This window comes from Erpetoichthys calabaricus, chromosome 2, assembly GCF_900747795.2.
Source record: "Erpetoichthys calabaricus chromosome 2, fErpCal1.3, whole genome shotgun sequence".
NCBI lineage: Eukaryota > Metazoa > Chordata > Cladistia > Polypteriformes > Polypteridae > Erpetoichthys > Erpetoichthys calabaricus.
The window spans coordinates 76,632,112-76,648,964 of record NC_041395.2 but is presented as its reverse complement, the minus strand read 5'-3'; the positions used below and the strand labels follow the sequence as shown (position 1 = coordinate 76,648,964).

The 16,853-nt window shown below is 39.3% G+C and overlaps 1 protein-coding gene across 1 annotated transcript in view; it reads right to left on the bottom strand.

The window, feature by feature from the left end:
- The window catches only part of bnipl (BCL2 interacting protein like), a 67,328-nt gene that overhangs the window by 19,136 nt on the left and 31,339 nt on the right, over positions 1-16,853 (bottom strand). The window contains exons 2-3 of the mRNA XM_028793952.2: positions 6,274-6,345; positions 3,471-3,544 (exon numbers count right to left, since the gene is read on the bottom strand). Coding sequence (XP_028649785.1) covers positions 3,471-3,544; positions 6,274-6,345 — 146 coding nt within the window. The remainder of the gene's footprint in view (positions 1-3,470; positions 3,545-6,273; positions 6,346-16,853) is intronic.

Sequence of the window (16,853 nt, the reverse complement as noted above, 5' to 3'; positions counted from 1 at the left end):
TCCTTGATCAAAGCTAAAATTTACTTCTGAGTTGATATCCTTATTTTCATGGATATGGGGTAACCAAAAAGAAAGACAATGCAAGTACAAATTACCTAAATAAGATTCCCATGCAGATTTTCCAGGATCACTATCCATGACAGAGTGATAAGCTCAGAATAGAAATTCTTCTTTGTTAAGATGTTAGTGTGGTGGGCACTACTCTGGGGTTTGTGGTGGGGGAGATAGATGGCGGTTGGTGGAAGCATAGGGTTATTCAGGCACAACCTACTGGGACGAGACCTAGTACACAGGATTGTCTGTCTTTCTGTCTGTCTGTCTGTCTCTCGCTCTCTCTCTCTTTACCCCAAATGGCTAAGAACATCCTGAGAGTTCCCCAAGAAGAACTGGAGGCTTGCTGAATACTGGGTACTTTCTGGTTTGTCCAACTCAGTATGTTGCCACTATGCCTCTTGTAGTTGGATTGTGTTTTTTTATTAAGTTTTTTCGCTACTATGTTTGTGCCAATATACTAATAGGCTAGTTCAAATTGTGCGCTTACAATATGCACAATAATAAAGGTAGCTGATATGTAACTATGTTTATGCAAAACAAGTCTCTTTTAATTAAACTATAATGCAATGATAAATTTACTTTCTATTGATACCCCCACCTAGAAACATCTTCTTGTGCCTCTTGCCACCATGGAATCATTTAACCAGTATAGAAAACTTGAAAGATAGTGCATTTCTTCTTTCTTATTTCTACAGCCTAAAATCAATCATACTTAATGTTAAATACAGGACTGCAAATAGGTATTGAAATTTAAATTGATATTTGAAATTTAAAATCAGTTTCACTATAAGGTTTCAAGCATTTGATATGCACAGTGGATAGACAGCCACAAAGTTATCTACAGCAATACCATTTTTTAGCTCTGCATAGTCTGAATACTACACAGTCATATGAAAAAGTTTGGGAACCCCTCTTAATTCTTTGGCTTTTTGTTTATCATTGGTTGAGCTTTCAAAGTAGCAACTTCCTTTTAATATATGACATGCCTTATGGAAACAGTAGTATTTCAGCAGTGACACTAAGTTTATTGGATTAACAGAAAATATGCAATATGCATCATAACAAAATTAGACAGGTGCATAAATTTGCGCACCCCAACAGAGATATTACATCAATACTTAGTTGAGCCTCCTTTTGCAAATATAACAGCCTCTAGACGCCTCCTATAGCCTTTGATGAGTGTCTGGATTCTGGATGGATGGTATTTTTGACCATTCTTCCAAACAAAATCTCTCCAGTTCAGTTAAATTTGATGGCTGCTGAGCATGGACAGCCTGCTTCAAATCATCCCATAGATTTTCGATGATATTCAAGTCATGGGACTGTGACGGCCATTCCAGAACATTGTACTTCTCCCTCTGCATGAATGCCATTGTAGATTTCAAACTGTGTTTTGGGTCATTGTCTTGTTGGAATATCAAACCCCTGCATAACTTCAACTTTATGACTGATGCTTGAACATTATCCTGAAGAATTTGTTGATATTGGGTTGAATTCATCCAACCCTCAACTTTAACAAGGGCCCCAGTCCCTGAACTAGCCACACAGCCACACAGCATGATGGAACCTCCACCAAACTTGACAGTAGGTAGCAGGTGTTTTTCTTGGAATGCAGTGTTGTTCTTCCGCCATGCAAAGCGCTTTTTGTTATGACCAGATAACTCAATTTTTGTCTCATCAGTCCAAAGCACTTTGTTCCAAAATGAATCTAGCTTGTCTAAATGAGCATTTGCATACAACAAGCGACTCTGTTTGTGGCATGAGTGCAGAAAGGGCTTCTTTCTCATCACCCTGCCATACAGATGTTCTTTGTGTAAATTGCACTGAAATGTCGAACAATGTACAGATACACCATCTGCAGCAAGATGTTCTTGCTGGTCTTTGGAGGTGATCTGTGGGTTGTCTGTAACCATTCTCACAATCCTGCGCATATGCCGCTCCTGTATTTTTCTTGGCCTGCCAGACCTGCTGGGTTTAACAGCAACTGTGCCTGTGGCCTTCCATTTCCTGATTACATTCCTTACAGTTGAAACTGACAGTGTAAACCTCTGAGATAGCTTTATGTAGCCTTCCTCTAAACCATGAGACTGAACAATCTTTGTTTTCAGATCTTTTGAGAGTTGCTTTGAGGATCCCATGCTGTCACTCTTCAGAGGAGAGTCAAAGGGAAGCACAACTTGCAATTGACCACCTTAAATACCTTTTCTCATGATTGGACACACCTGTCTATGAAGTTCAAGGCTTAACAAGCTAATCCAACCAATTTGGTGTTGCAAGTAATCATTATTGAGCAGTTACATGCATTCAAATCAGCAAAATTACAAGGGGACCCAAATTTTTGCACAGCCAGTTTTTCCCATTTGATTTAATTTCATACAATTAAATACTGCTTCACTAAAAATCTTTGTTTGGAAAACACCCTGGTACTCAGATGTTCCTAGGAAATGAAAGGCATACCACTGTTATCTTTTTGTTGAAAGTAAATTATTATGCATGCTGAGAGGGGTTCCCGAACTTTTTCATATGACTGTGTACTACATCACAAGCACATGTTTAACATTAGAAACTAATAAGATTGTTATACACTAGTAAACAACAAAGAAATCATAGTGCAGTCTGATCAGTAAATACAATGATCCAGAAAATAACCAGTACTCACTGGCAGTGAACTGAGTGGCACAGGTTTAGAATCAACCAACAAGAAATCAAAAAAATTACAAAGAAAGGTGCTAAAATAATTAACCATCCTTTATAAACTAGGTGAACTAAACCTTAAACTCAAAAACAAGCAAAATCAGAAAGCTGAAATATATTACTTAATTTAAGGAATGTGGCGAGTCTTTCCTTTATTAGTCATAAATAGTGGATGACTGCTAATGGCAACACCCTATTCTTAAACAGTCTGACATCTGCTGTGTCACAAACTGACACACATGCTCCAGAGGCACCAAAAATGGAAAGCAACCCAAAAAGAAAAAAAAATGAAATGTCAACATTCAATTCATGATGTGATGTAAAGAATGTGAAAAATTAACACAAATTCCATAAAAAAAGATAGTGGATAGTGCTTGCAATATATAAACTATATAACTTTATGGCAGTGTGTTTCATCCACAATCTAGTCTCCTTTGACCTAGTGGTTTTGTGCAACTGGCATCAATTACATGCCTGGTATTTGTCTTAAGCCCACAAACTTTGTTTAATGCTCTTACTGCTCATTACCATTATTAAGATGATGTGGGTAAATAAAATGCATGGATAAATGATGCCAATTGATGCACTTATATTTTTTCTATTTGTTTTTAATTATAAACACAAGAAGTACTCCTTAAAATATCCTTCAAACATAAAACAATATTTCCTTTCCCACTGGAAAACATATAGTTTTTACTATTAATGCTCAGAAACTCCGTTACTTGGTCTGTTTGGATCCCCTTCTTCAGCATCTCCTGGATCTTCCCCTGGAGACTCTGCATCTTCTGGAAGAGGCCTTTGATAACAGAAAAATGAGACTGATATCAGCCTGTTGCTTGTGAACAGTGAGGACCAAAATATTTTTCCCTGATGTTGCTTTGAAATTGATTAACCTGTTCCCATGAGAGTTTTTGCAGGAAACAAACATTAAACAGGATACAAGTCCATCACAGAGAACTTACTAACAAACACATCCACTGGCCACTTTAAATTACTTATCTGATTTTAAGATATACAGGTGCTGGTCATAAAATTAGAATATCATGATAAAGTTGATTTATTTCAGTAATTCCATTCAAAAAGTGAAACTTGTATATTAGATTCATTCATTACACACAGACTGATGTTTAATCAAATGTTTATTTCTTTTAATGTTGATGATTATAACTGACAACTAATGAAAGTCCCAAATTCAGTATCTCGGAAAATTAGAATATTGTGAAAAGGTTCAATATTGAAGACACCTGGTGCCACACTCTAATCAGCTAATTAACTCAAAACACCTGCAAAAGCCTTTAAATGGCCTCTCAGTCTAGTTCTGTAGGCTACACAATCATGGGGAAGACTGCTGACTTGACAGTTGTCCAAAAGACGACCATTGACAAGGAGGGCAAGACACAAAAGATCATTGCTAAAGAGGCTGGCTGTTCACAGAGCTCTGTGTCCAAGCACATTAATAGAGAGGTGAAGGGAAGGACAAGATGTGGTAGAAAAAAGTGTACAAGCAATAGGGATAACCGCACCCTGGAGAGGATTGTGAAACAAAACCCATTCAAAAATGTGGGGGAGATTCACAAAGAGTGGACTGCAGCTGGAGTCAGTGCTTCAAGAACCACCAAGCACAGACATATGCAAGACATGGGTTTCAGCTGTCGCATTCCTTGTGTCAAGCCACTCTTGAACAAGGGACAGCGTCAGAAGCGTCTCGCTTGCTGAGTGGTCCAAAGTTATGTTCTCTTATGAAGGTAAATTTTGCATTTCCTTTAGAAATCAAGGTCCCAGAGTCTGGAGGAAGAGAGGAGAGGCACAGAATCCACATTGCTTGAGGTCCAGTGTAAAGTTTCCACAGTCAGTGATGGTTTGGGGTGCCATGTCATCTGCTGGTGTTGGTCCATTGTTTTTTCTGAGGTCCAAGGTCAACGCAGCCGTCTACCAGGAAGTTTTAGAGCACTTCATGCTTCTTGCTGCTGACGAACTTTATGGAGATGCAGATTTCATTTTCCAACAGGACCTGGCACCTACACACAGTGCCAAAGCTACCAGTACCTGGTTTAAGGACCATGGTATCCCTGTTCTTGATTGGCCAGCAAACTCGCCTGACCTTAACCCCATAGAAACATCTATGGGGTATTGTGAAGAGGAAGATGCAATACGCCAGACCCAACAATTCAGAAGAGCTGAAGGCCACTATCAGATCAACATGGGCTCTCATAACACCTGAGCAGTGCCACAGACTGATCGACTCCATGCCATGCCGCATTGCTGCAGTAATCTAGGCCAAAGGAGCCCCAACTAAATATTGAGTGCTGTACATGCTCATACTTTTCATGTTCATACCTTTCAGTTGGCCAACATTTCTAAAAATCCTTTTTTTGCATTGGTCTTAATTGATATTCTAATTTTCCGAGATACTGAATTTGAGACTTTCATTAGTTGTCAGTTATAATCATCAACATTAAAAGAAATAAACATTTGAAATACATCAGTCTGTGTGTAATGAATAAATCTAATATACAAGTTTCACTTTTTGAATGGGATTACTGAAATAAATCAACTTTCACATGATATTCTAATTTTATGACCAGCACCTGTATACAGGTAATAAAATCCACATCTGAAAACATACAGATTTGGCAAATGGCTTGGAGCTGTGTGACAGCAGAACCATCCTCTATACAAGCCAATAACAGGTTTTAAATCATTTTTTTGAAAGTTAAGACATCGGGAGAAACTGGGAAAGGATTTAAAAAAAGATTTCCCCATGTGACTTTTTTCTGTATGAGACAAGCACAGAATGGAGCATATGATAAGCGTAACTACCTACTCTTTTGTTTCTCCAACAGTAATCACTTGCCCCTTCTTCCCCCTCTAGATTCCTATTGTCATGGGCGTCTTTACGCATTTTCCTAAAAGCTGTGCATGCAGTTATACAAACAACGTATAACTTGGTTGCGCATCATGAAACGCCAGAAAATGTCACACATTGTTTTATGATTCCTAGCCTGTGCTACACCCTTAACAATAAACAATGTATAAAGTGCCAGACAAATAGTGACTACATAGTAATACTGCACAGGTATACTAGCACAGCAGATGTTTGACTCTAAAGAAGCACAAGACTCTTAACCCATCAATTCCCACTGCTTCTGTAAATTTATAAAGCCCCCAGTAGGGCACTTCCTTAAAAAAACAGGCCCCACTGTGCGCCTACTGGCAGCACTTCAGTATATTGTACTTTTCAAGTAGTTCCTCAGATTACACTGGTCATCTGACACTTTCTTCTCTCACCAGTCAAACAAATTATAAGGCACTACAGTACTTCTCACCTTGCACTATGGCCTTAAAATTCACATCAGTCTTAACACACCAGCCAAATTTAACTAATCAGCTCATCACAATACTTTACAGTGAATAAAATAGACTACACGCGTTTCACATGGACCTATACTCTGCCTATATACTTTTATCCATACTTCAGTAAATACACAACAACTAGAAGGATAAGTTGTAATTAAAAAAAAATACCTTGGAAACTCATCATCTTGCCATTCTTCTCTGAGCTCCATATCGTCAATGCGCAGCTCTGATTTCAGATCACTGTCAAAAGAAAAATAATTAATCTGGTAATTCACCTGATGTAAAACATGATGACAATTTATGTGTTTTGTGAAAACCGTCATTTTTGACAAGTGTTTAACAAATGGTCTTCAATTTTTGCCATGAAAAGCCACTAATGAAATACATGACTAGGTCAAGCAAGTCTGTTAACTTTTAATCCAGCACTTGCCCACTCATTCATCCAATTTCAGAACCACTTCATCCAGTTTTGAGACACAAACCAAATATGTCCTTGCAGAATTAGGTGCAAAGCAGGAGCCAATCCTGAACTGAAGAGGAGTTCACTCATATATACACATATCATCTATTCTAGATATAAAATACGGCAACCAATGGATGAAGTTATTTCACCATTACAAGATGATGCCAGTAAACCTAATATTGTTAATGACGAAAACCTTTACCTTCCATGTTTCTAAACAGATGGTAAATTGCTGGAAAGACACTGCAACAGAAGCACACATCCAACTGCCTAAATAACCAGCAAAATAAGTGAGAATGCTGAGCCCAAGCCACCAACCATAAATTAACATGCTTGTACCAGTCGCCAGAGTAAGTTCATCCCCAGTACAATGCAAAAAAACAGGTTAGAACAAGTGTAGGGAATGCGTACAAGATCCACCCCCCACCCTACAGTTTATCTGTAATTTTCTTTTTTTTTTATTTATGTTCCTCTTTAATGTTTCTTTCTCACTTTAAATAACTTTATTAGTTCAATTGGTCATGGGGAGCTGGGGCTATCCCGGAAATTTAGGTTGCAAGGTAGGTGTCAACCCTGGACAGATCACCAGTCTACTTCAAGATGCAGCAGGCCAAACTACATTTTATAAATCAACTCTCTCTACACATATTTTGGATGTAAAGTACTAGAAGAAAACCCCACATGAACATAGTAAGGTTGTGCAAGAGACATAAAAACAGTCAAACACAGCTTTGTGCAATTGCAAGCTGGCAGTGCTAAAAACTCATGTGTCACTCAAATAATACAATTTTTTATTGCCTATGTCAGAAAAGTACCGCATGTTAAATCCTTTTGCTCCACAGATAATAGGAAGAGATTTGTTGGTTTCAAAAGGTCTTATTTAAGTTACAAAATAATATTCATTTAAATCAATAAAAGGTAAAAGCAGAATCTCTCTTACATTCAATCAAAACATCCAGAAAAGCCACTGTAAGCCAATGATTACAGGGAAATCTCCACATGGCAGACTGCTGAGAAAATGATAATTTACTGAAGAATTCAAGCTCTAGTCTGAAACCATGCAATTCATTCTTTTTAGCAAGTCACACAAGTTTGGATCAGGAGATGAAACGAGACAGAATGTTGGTTATCTTCACTAATAATGTTAAGGGGCGGGGGGGGGGGGTGTTGCGACTTGTTGCATATTGATTAACACATTCAAGTAAAAATTTCACTCTATTCAGTACACGTGATAATAACCATATAAGGTTGGTTGGGTTGGGACTTCTTTATAAAAATAGGGCAAACATTCAGAGACCTTGTGAGCCAAGTCAAAAAAGAAGAGGCAATTTCACCTCAACAGTCATCAAATTAAATTTCCTCTGTTTGACATCTGTATCCAACCTGAAGCATGTTTCTAACACTTGCCACCTTTACAATGTTTTACATGATCATTAATTCATTTGTTAATTTCACAAAAGCATAAAATGAATACTTGGTATAAAAAATAGCTGATTTATATACAAAGTCCACAACAAAACCATTTTATCCATTTTTGAACGCATCTTCTTGGGGTCATTCATGGCATATCACACACTCATACCAAGACCAATGTAGGGTTCTCAGTTCACCTCACGTGCAAGTCTATGGTATGTGACAGAAAACTGTAGCTCCTGAAGAAGACCCATGCAGAAACGGGCAGACTCTACACAGGCAGGAACTAGGCTTACACTTGAATATTCAAACAGTTTTGATGAGAACAGGCCATTCATTCTCAATTAACCTACCTGCATGTCTTTGGGGATGTGGGAGGAAAAACTGGAATACTTGAAGGAAAACCCATGCAGATATCAGTAGAATGTGAAAACTTTACACAGACAATGACTGGGTTTGGAATTTAAATCCAGGAAACTGGGTCCATGAAGAAGCACTAACCCCTGCACTAATGAGCCACCCTACTTACATGTTACTGGAATATGAAATCCTTAGAGTCTATTTGGAATGGTACATGAAAATGAAATCAAGTAGGTCTGTAGGCGGCACGGTGGCGCAGTGGGTAGCGCTGCTGCCTCGCAGTTGGGAGACCTGGGGACCCGAGTTCGCTTCCCGGGTCCTCCCTGCGTGGAGTTTGCATGTTCTCCCCGTGTCTGCGTGGGTTTCCTCTGGGTGCTCCGGTTTCCTCCCACAGTCCAAAGACATGCAGGTTAGGTGGATTGGCGATTCTAAATTGGCCCTAGTGTGTGCTTGGTGTGTGGGTGTGTTTGTGTGTGTCCTGCGGTGGGTTGGCACCCTGCCCGGGATTGGTTCCCCGCCTTGTGCCCTGTGTTGGCTGGGATTGGCTCCAGCAGACCCCCGTGACCCTGTGTTCGGATTCAGCGGGTTGGAAAATGGATGGATGGAAGTAGGTCTGTAAAGACACCACCATGAGGTGTCATAGATCTAGAGTAAAGCGAGACAGAGGCACGTTTGAATTTCTTTGGTCTGTGGATTCAAAATTTTTAACACTTTCCATAGGTCTTTTTGGACACTGATATACTGGGATTATAAACCCTATGTCACATTATTCTCTAACACTCACTCGTTTTTTTTGGTCAGAGAGGCCATATACAAAACAAACAAAAAAAGAGTGCTATCACAATGAACACTGGCCAATGTGGTCGTGGGTCATTTTTATTACTGGTCGGTTCATTCCACAGTAGCTAGCATTTAAATGTTATGAGTGGTAGTGCTCTGAATGGTCCTAGGTGTATAAATCCTCAGTCAGCCTACATCTGGGAATGCAGTGTTCCAGGAATTCAGTTGAGAAAAGATTCATTCATCTCTGTGGGTGCTTCATACAGGACAGGTTTTGAAGACCCAGTGGAAATGGAATAGCGGGCCATTGAGTTATGCTGGTCAGACTCATGAGAAACAGTACATGCTGTTCTTAATAGTCAACGTTTTTCACTTCCTGCCTTTTGCTATTGTGAAAGAGGGAGTGCAACAAGAACTGAAATGACTGGAGTCTGTGTCATGTGTGAGTCACACTGCCACAGAAAGGCCATTATTAATACAAAGAGAAAAAAGTAGAAACAAAATTTTCATGAAACTTGGTACACGTTTCTCATTGGTCGACTAAAAATACTATAGGGTGAAATCAACCCAAAACCACCCCCTTCTGGGTAGGGTGGGGGTGATCTTGTGGTCTTCTATGCATGTTATCATCCAGTTGACACTTAAAACGACCAACCAGAGGGCGAACTGGAGGTGACTGCCAGCATTCTTTATGTTTGACCACTACTGCACCCCTGTTGCTTTTGAAATTAGAGTTGGCCGGTTCCGAGTGTCAACTAGATGATAACATACATACAAGACCGCAACACAAGCACATTAGTGAGTCTTCACTGTTTGTCAATTTATTTTTATTTTTAAAGTTGTGTTTGTGTTTTTTTTTAATTATATTTATCTAAAAAAAAAAAAAAAAACACTTTATTTTCCTCCTGGGCAACGCTGGGTATTTCAGCTTGTATTTATATAAATTGTATCCTTCAAGAAACCCTATAACAAACAGATAATGTAAGCAGTAAAATTATAGTTTAAGTTAGTTTTTATAGCATAAAAATGGATTATGATATTGTTCCTGTTTCATAGCATCCATCCATCCATTGTCTCCCGCTTATCCGAGGTCGGGTCGCGGGGGCAGCAGCTTGAGCAGAGATGCCCAGACTTCCCTCTCCCCGGCCACTTCTTCTAGCTCTTCCGGGAGAATCCCGAGGCGTTACCAGGCCAGCCGGGAGACATAGTCCCTCCAGCGTGTCCTGGGTCTTCCCCGGGGCCTCCTCCCGGTTAGACGTGCCCGGAACACCTCCCCAGGGAGGCGTCCAGGAGGCATCCTGATTAGATGCCCGAGCCACCTCATCTGACTCCTCTCGATGCGGAGGAGCAGCGGCTCTACTCTGAGCCCCTCCCGGATGACTGAGCTTCTCACCCTATCTTTAAGGGAGAGCCCAGACACCCTGCGGAGGAAACTCATTTCAGCCGCTTGTATTCGCGATCTCGTTCTTTCGGTCACTACCCATAGCTCATGACCATAGGTGAGGGTAGGAACATAAATCGACTGGTATATTGAGAGCTTCGCCTTGCGGCTCAGCTCCTTTTTCACCACGACAGACCGATGCAGAGCCAGCATTACTGCGGATACCGCACCGATCCGCCTGTCGATCTCACACTCCATTCTTCCCTCACTCGTGAACAAGACCCCGAGATACTTGAACTCCTCCACTTGGGGCAGGATCTCGCTACCAACCCTGAGAGGGCAGCAACATTATTTTATCTTTTATTTCACTTGTGTAAAATGTCAAATGGAAACATGTAGGTTTATGTAACAAGTTTTGTGAACAACAATTTCACATTTAATAACAAACAGTTCACAGAATAGTGTGGTGCAGTGGTCAGTGCTACTGCCTAACATGCTTTACAGTCCTGGGTTTATATCCTGCCTATGTCTTATCTAGGATGAGTTGCCATGTTTAATTCATATCAATACGTGATTTTGTTCCAAATCTCAGAACCAATCAGGGTGATTCCTGCCTGACAACTTTTGCTCAAAAATCACACTACTCCCAACAATAACTTTTATCAGGAGGGACTGATAGTTGATGATAATAATAATAATACATTTTATTTATATAGCACCTTTCCCATGGATTCAGATCAAATTTGCCTGGGGATAATGTCTAGGATCATGCTATATAAAATAAGGAATGCAGGACTGCTTTTTCACTTTAGAAGAAACTTTATTTCTTGATGTTCCTGCAGTTGAGATAAACAGAAAAGTACTGGAGAAAGAGAACTGCTTAAGGGGAACAAAAGGATGAAGACAGTGGTGCCCTAAATTCTTGCCAACACAGATAATCAGATAAAACTGTATACCAAAATTACAATATACTTTAAGACTTTTAAAAACACCTTAGGTCTTCATTGCAGGTAGGTATTGGGATATTGGCTTCACTTTCACATTAGTTATTACTATAGTGGTTGCTAAATTTTGTTTGTGAGCAACCTCAAAATCAAGTAACTTTTAATGTATTTTTTGCATACCAAACAAAATCAAAAACGTTAAGAGAAAATTTGAAATCAAAATCTCTGTGTGTATTAAAACTCTCGAAAGTATCAAAATACCATAGGAAATGTATATTTATTATTAACTAAAACTACTTAAAAAATTTTGCAACTGCTTTGTATCATTAATCATTCTTTACAGTAAAAACTACAGTCAACTGAGACTTCTAAAGGAAGCAGTATAATAGTACTTTTATGATAATTATTATTCCATTATTATTGGAACCCCTTGTAAAAATCAGAAGGGTTAGAAAAAAATCAAAAATCACTGTTTGCTGAAGAACTGTCATCTTGCACTGAAAAAATAAGAAACAGCTGACTTAACTGAAACAAGTTCTTTCAAAGAAAAGCAAAGCCCTCATCAAATATTTTTAACAAAAACACGTGCCACTATTGTTGGTACCCCTGTATTTAATACTTTGTACAGCCTCCCTTTGCCAATATAACAGCACGGTGTCTTCTCTTGTAACCTTTTATAAGGTTGGAGAATACAGAGCATGGCATCGGAGACCTTTCTCCTTTACACAGTCTCTCCAGATCATCCAGGGTCCTAGGCTCTCTTCTGTGTACTCTCCTTTTCAGCTCACTCCACTGGTTTTCAATAGGGTTCGGGTCAGGAGACTGAGATGGCCATGGCAGAACTTTGATTTTGTGGTCAGTTAACCATTGCAGTATTCATTTGGACATGTGTTTCAGATCATTATCCTGCTGGAAGATCCAATGACGAACCAGTTTTAGTTTCCTGGCAGAGGCAGCCAGGTTTTGATTTAAAATCTCCTGATATTTCATGGAACCCAAGAAGCTATGTACCCTAACAATGTTTCCAGGGCCTTTGGAGGAAAAACAGCCCCACATCATTACAGAACCTCCATCATATTTCACAGTTGGAAAAGGTTCTTTTCATTATAGCCATCTTTCTTTTTGCACCAAACCCACTTTGCGTGTTTATTGCCAAAAAGTTCAATTTTTGTTTCATCAGACATACAACATGGTTCCAGTCAAAGTTGTTGTAACATTTTAGAAACTCCAGGCACTTATGCTTGTGGATAATGTCAATGTCAATTTATTTATATAGCACATTTAAAACAACATAGGAATGTTGTGGCCAAAGTGCTTTACAATAAAAGAAGAAAAAAAACATACAATTAACATAAATAACAAATAGAAATAAAATAAATGAACGCAAATAAAATAATAAATAGAAGTAAGATTACATAATCACAATGAGGAAACCATCAGTATTACTGAAGGTCACGGAAAGCAAGTGAATAGAAATGAGTCTTTAATCTTGTTTCGAACAGTTCAATTGTAGAAGACTCCTTTATGTAATGAGGTAAAGAGTTCCACAGGCGAGGAGCAGCAGCTGCAAAAGCCCTGTCCCCCTTAGTTTTACACTTGTACGAGGGACAACAAGAGACAACTGACCAGAAGATCTAAGCACTCTAGATGGCTGGTGTTAAGCACACAATTCAGATAAATAGGCAGGAGCACGCCCATGTAAAGATTTAAAAACTAGCAACAAGATTTTAAAATCAATTCGTAAACTGACAGGCAGCCAGTATAAAGAAGCTAATATTGGAGAAACAGAAATAGACTTTGTTGCCCCAACCAGAAAGTGAGTGGCAGCATTCTGGACCAACTGTAACCTGCGTATCAGGGATTTGCTAACCCCAGAATACAGCAAGTTACAGTAATCAAGGTGAGAAAAGATAAAAGCATGAGTAGCTTTCTTAAGATCCCTAGAAGATAGAAAAGGTTTGATCTTATCTAAAAGATGAAGCTGGAAAAAGCAACTCTTGACTACAGAATTGATCTGTTTCTCAAAAGAGAGGTTACTGTCAAAGATAACATCAAGATTGCAGACTTGAGGTTTGCAAAAGACAGAGGAAGAGCCGAGAAGTCCAAGACCAATTTGGGCTTTAGCTGAAACACCCACCGTTTTATTTTGATTCAGATCAAGAAAATTATTAGCCATCCTGGATCTTAGTTCAAAAAGACAGTTGTGCAATTGATTCATTGCAGAGCTGCAGATGGGAATATAAACCTGTGTATCATCTAACTAACGGAAAGGGTTTCTTTCTGGCATACCTTCCAAATAATCTGTTAGCATGGAGATGCCTTCTGATGGTGGTTCTGGAGGTTTGATAACCCCAGGATTTTACTTTTTCTTGCAATTCTCCAACAATGATCCTTGGAGATAGTGTTGCCTTTCTTACCATCCTTCTCACTGTACATGGGGGTAAAATAAATGTGGGTCCTCTTCCAGGAAAGTTTGACAAAGTTCCAGTTGATGACAACTTTTTATTATTGTCCTAACTGTAGAAATCAGCAGTTTCAGGCCAGCAGCTTTTTTTTTATAAACATTCCCTGAGTTATGAAGGGTAACACATTTCTCCCTCATTTGAATTGAGTGCTCTCTTTTCTTGGCTGCAAGGAAATGTGGTTCTCTGTCTCCTCACATTTGTATCCCAGTTAATCAGGAAGTCATTGATTTCAGCTGGAAAGTTCCTATACACTCCAATCAACTTAAAAATGTCCAATTTAAATGGGAAACATTCTTCAGTTACACTGTTTCACATTAATTTCCAAGGATGACAACAATTGTGTTTTTGTTAAAACTGTTTATTTCTTGATGAGGGCTTTGTTTTTCTTTGAATGAACTTATTTCAGTTAAAAGTCAGATGTTTCTCATTTTTTCAGTGCAAGATAAGGCTTCTTCAGCCTTTTTTTCTAACCCTTCTTACTAATTTTTACAAGGGGTGCCAGTGGAGGGCACTGTATATATATTTCCCCCAACGCCTTTTGCCATTAAAATAATTGTGCCAAGGTCAAGATTGTATGCACCTTTCAACTTGCGTTTTCTGGTTAGGATCGGGATAATCTAAATAAATGAATACATTAATTAATTAGTGCATTATATTTATATAGCGCCCTTAAAATAAAAAGATGCAATATTACTGTGTACCTCCCAATGCTGACCAACTTATCTTCGATGTACAGCGTGTCTTTTTTCCATTTTCGTTTATTTCAAGTGGAAAATCCAAATACAATGCGAGGCACATATTCATAGCGTTGGAGGACTGATAAAACCGCACGCTGCGATCAACTGCTCTGCGTATCTTACAGCTAAACATTTCAAGTAAAGGGCGGTAGCCGAGGTATTTGGATTATTAGAAGAAGAGCAGAAAAAAAAGCTAAACCTCTGGAATGTGCTCCAGGGTGAATGATGGAATACGCCCCCAAAAATTAGCAAGACCCAGGACAATGGGACAAGGAGCTGCATTATCGTTTTTTGAATAATGAAAATATTTAACCCAAATGAAAGCAAACGTCACAAGCAATGGGCTACAGATACATTGATTGCCAAAGGAATCACAGCACCTTATGCACACACACATACTAGGTAGACAGATTTTTAGCTTTTATACATACACGTACAAAAAGACAAAATTAAGGAAACGGCATAAAGAAACGCACAGTGTGCCTGGACAAACATTGACGCAGCGCGTATATAAACATTACACGTAACTAGCAGGAAAGTGTGCTTTATTCCAAGTTTGAAACTAGAGTAGTCTAGCAGAGTATTCTCGAACACTTTCGCGTGCTTGTATTTAAAGTACCTTTTTCAGTGTTTCCCTGTTGACTTTTAAGATTTCATTCCATCTACAGTTCGCTGGCACACACCGCAACTCTGATTAGGGTAGCCGGTACAGCCACTCAGCGTTTGATGCTGGCCCAAGAGCTCACCGTCGCACCTGGCTGGCAAGGCGGGACCGCACTAGAGCCCCGCCCCAACGCGAGTGCAACCATGGCAACCGGACCTACAAGGGCTTGCCAGTATTTACACAACTTGAGGTGCACGGCAGGCTAGAAAGAAGAAAGTGACAGCGCTTGTGGATACTAGTCACCTGAGGGACACCTCTTCAGGGCGCCTGGTGAATGGTCGTGGGCCCAGTTTGAAAACTTACAGTAATGTCAATGGTGGACCATTCACAGCCTTTCCCTGGCCAGCTTGCGCTCGACAGAAACAGGGGCAACATAGGGTGTCGTTAGGTTAATTGAGGCACTTGTTAGTTTACTTTCAGGCGTTATCAGTTCATTTGTTTGCCTTTATGTATGAGTCCTGGGTTCGAATTCTGTCATGGATACTTAATTGATGGCAATTGCATATATTCTCTCTGTGTTTGCGTAGTTTTCCCGATATCTTTTTTTAATTGGAATCTCTAAGCTGGCCCAGTATGAGTGAGTGTGGTTGCTTGTAGCCTGTGATGGTGGGACTCGCACCAGCTACTTGTTAGTCTGAACCAGATTAGTGGGTTAGAATGTGGATGGATGTGCTGTATTTCTGAAGCATTAGCACATGCTCTTATTACAACAAAGGGTTACAGGAAGTCAGTGTTTATTAGTTTATAAAGTCAATATTGTCACGTGTAGGGAGTATCACAGAAGGATTAGGCTCAAGACTGGAGGCTTAATACATGACAATTATGAGCTATCAAAACCTATCTGTATGTCTGGGAATTCTGAAGAAATTGGAGTGCCTGAAGGAAGATGTACATGGATATGGGGAAAACATGCAAACTCCACTAAGATGGGGATTCAAACCATGATCCCTGGAGTTGAGCGAGCAACATGTTTTAAAAAACAAGGTGACAAACGTGAGCACGTATACAAGAGAGAATCAAGGTAATAAGGAGCAGGAGCCGTGGTAAGTCCTAGGTGGAGACCCAGTATGGTCAGTGCCTGTGTTTCTACAACAAACCCTCAAGATATGCATAATAGAGAAGTACATTGTGTGTGCGGGACTGTTTCTTGTAATGGAGTGGTGCCCCATCCAGGGTTAGTTCCTGCGCTGGGGCCAGTACTGGTGGGATAGATAAGCTGCAGCTCCTGTGACACTGAACTGCATTGTGAGTTGGTAGACATTGAAAAAAATGTTCAGTTTTTCATTTGATTTTTACATATTTTTTGGTACCGACTTAAAAAAATGAAAACTATCTTTCCCTATCGCAACATTTTTTCACAAAATAAATTTGATTTTTTTATTGTTTTTACACAATAATTAAATATACATTTTATTTTAATTATACTTTGTTTTAATTTAATATTTCCTAATATTAAAATCTACATTTAAACAGTTGTGTAAACATGTGCAAGTTACTATTAAATAATAAGGTCATATGGTTCATATGTGGAGATCTGAAAG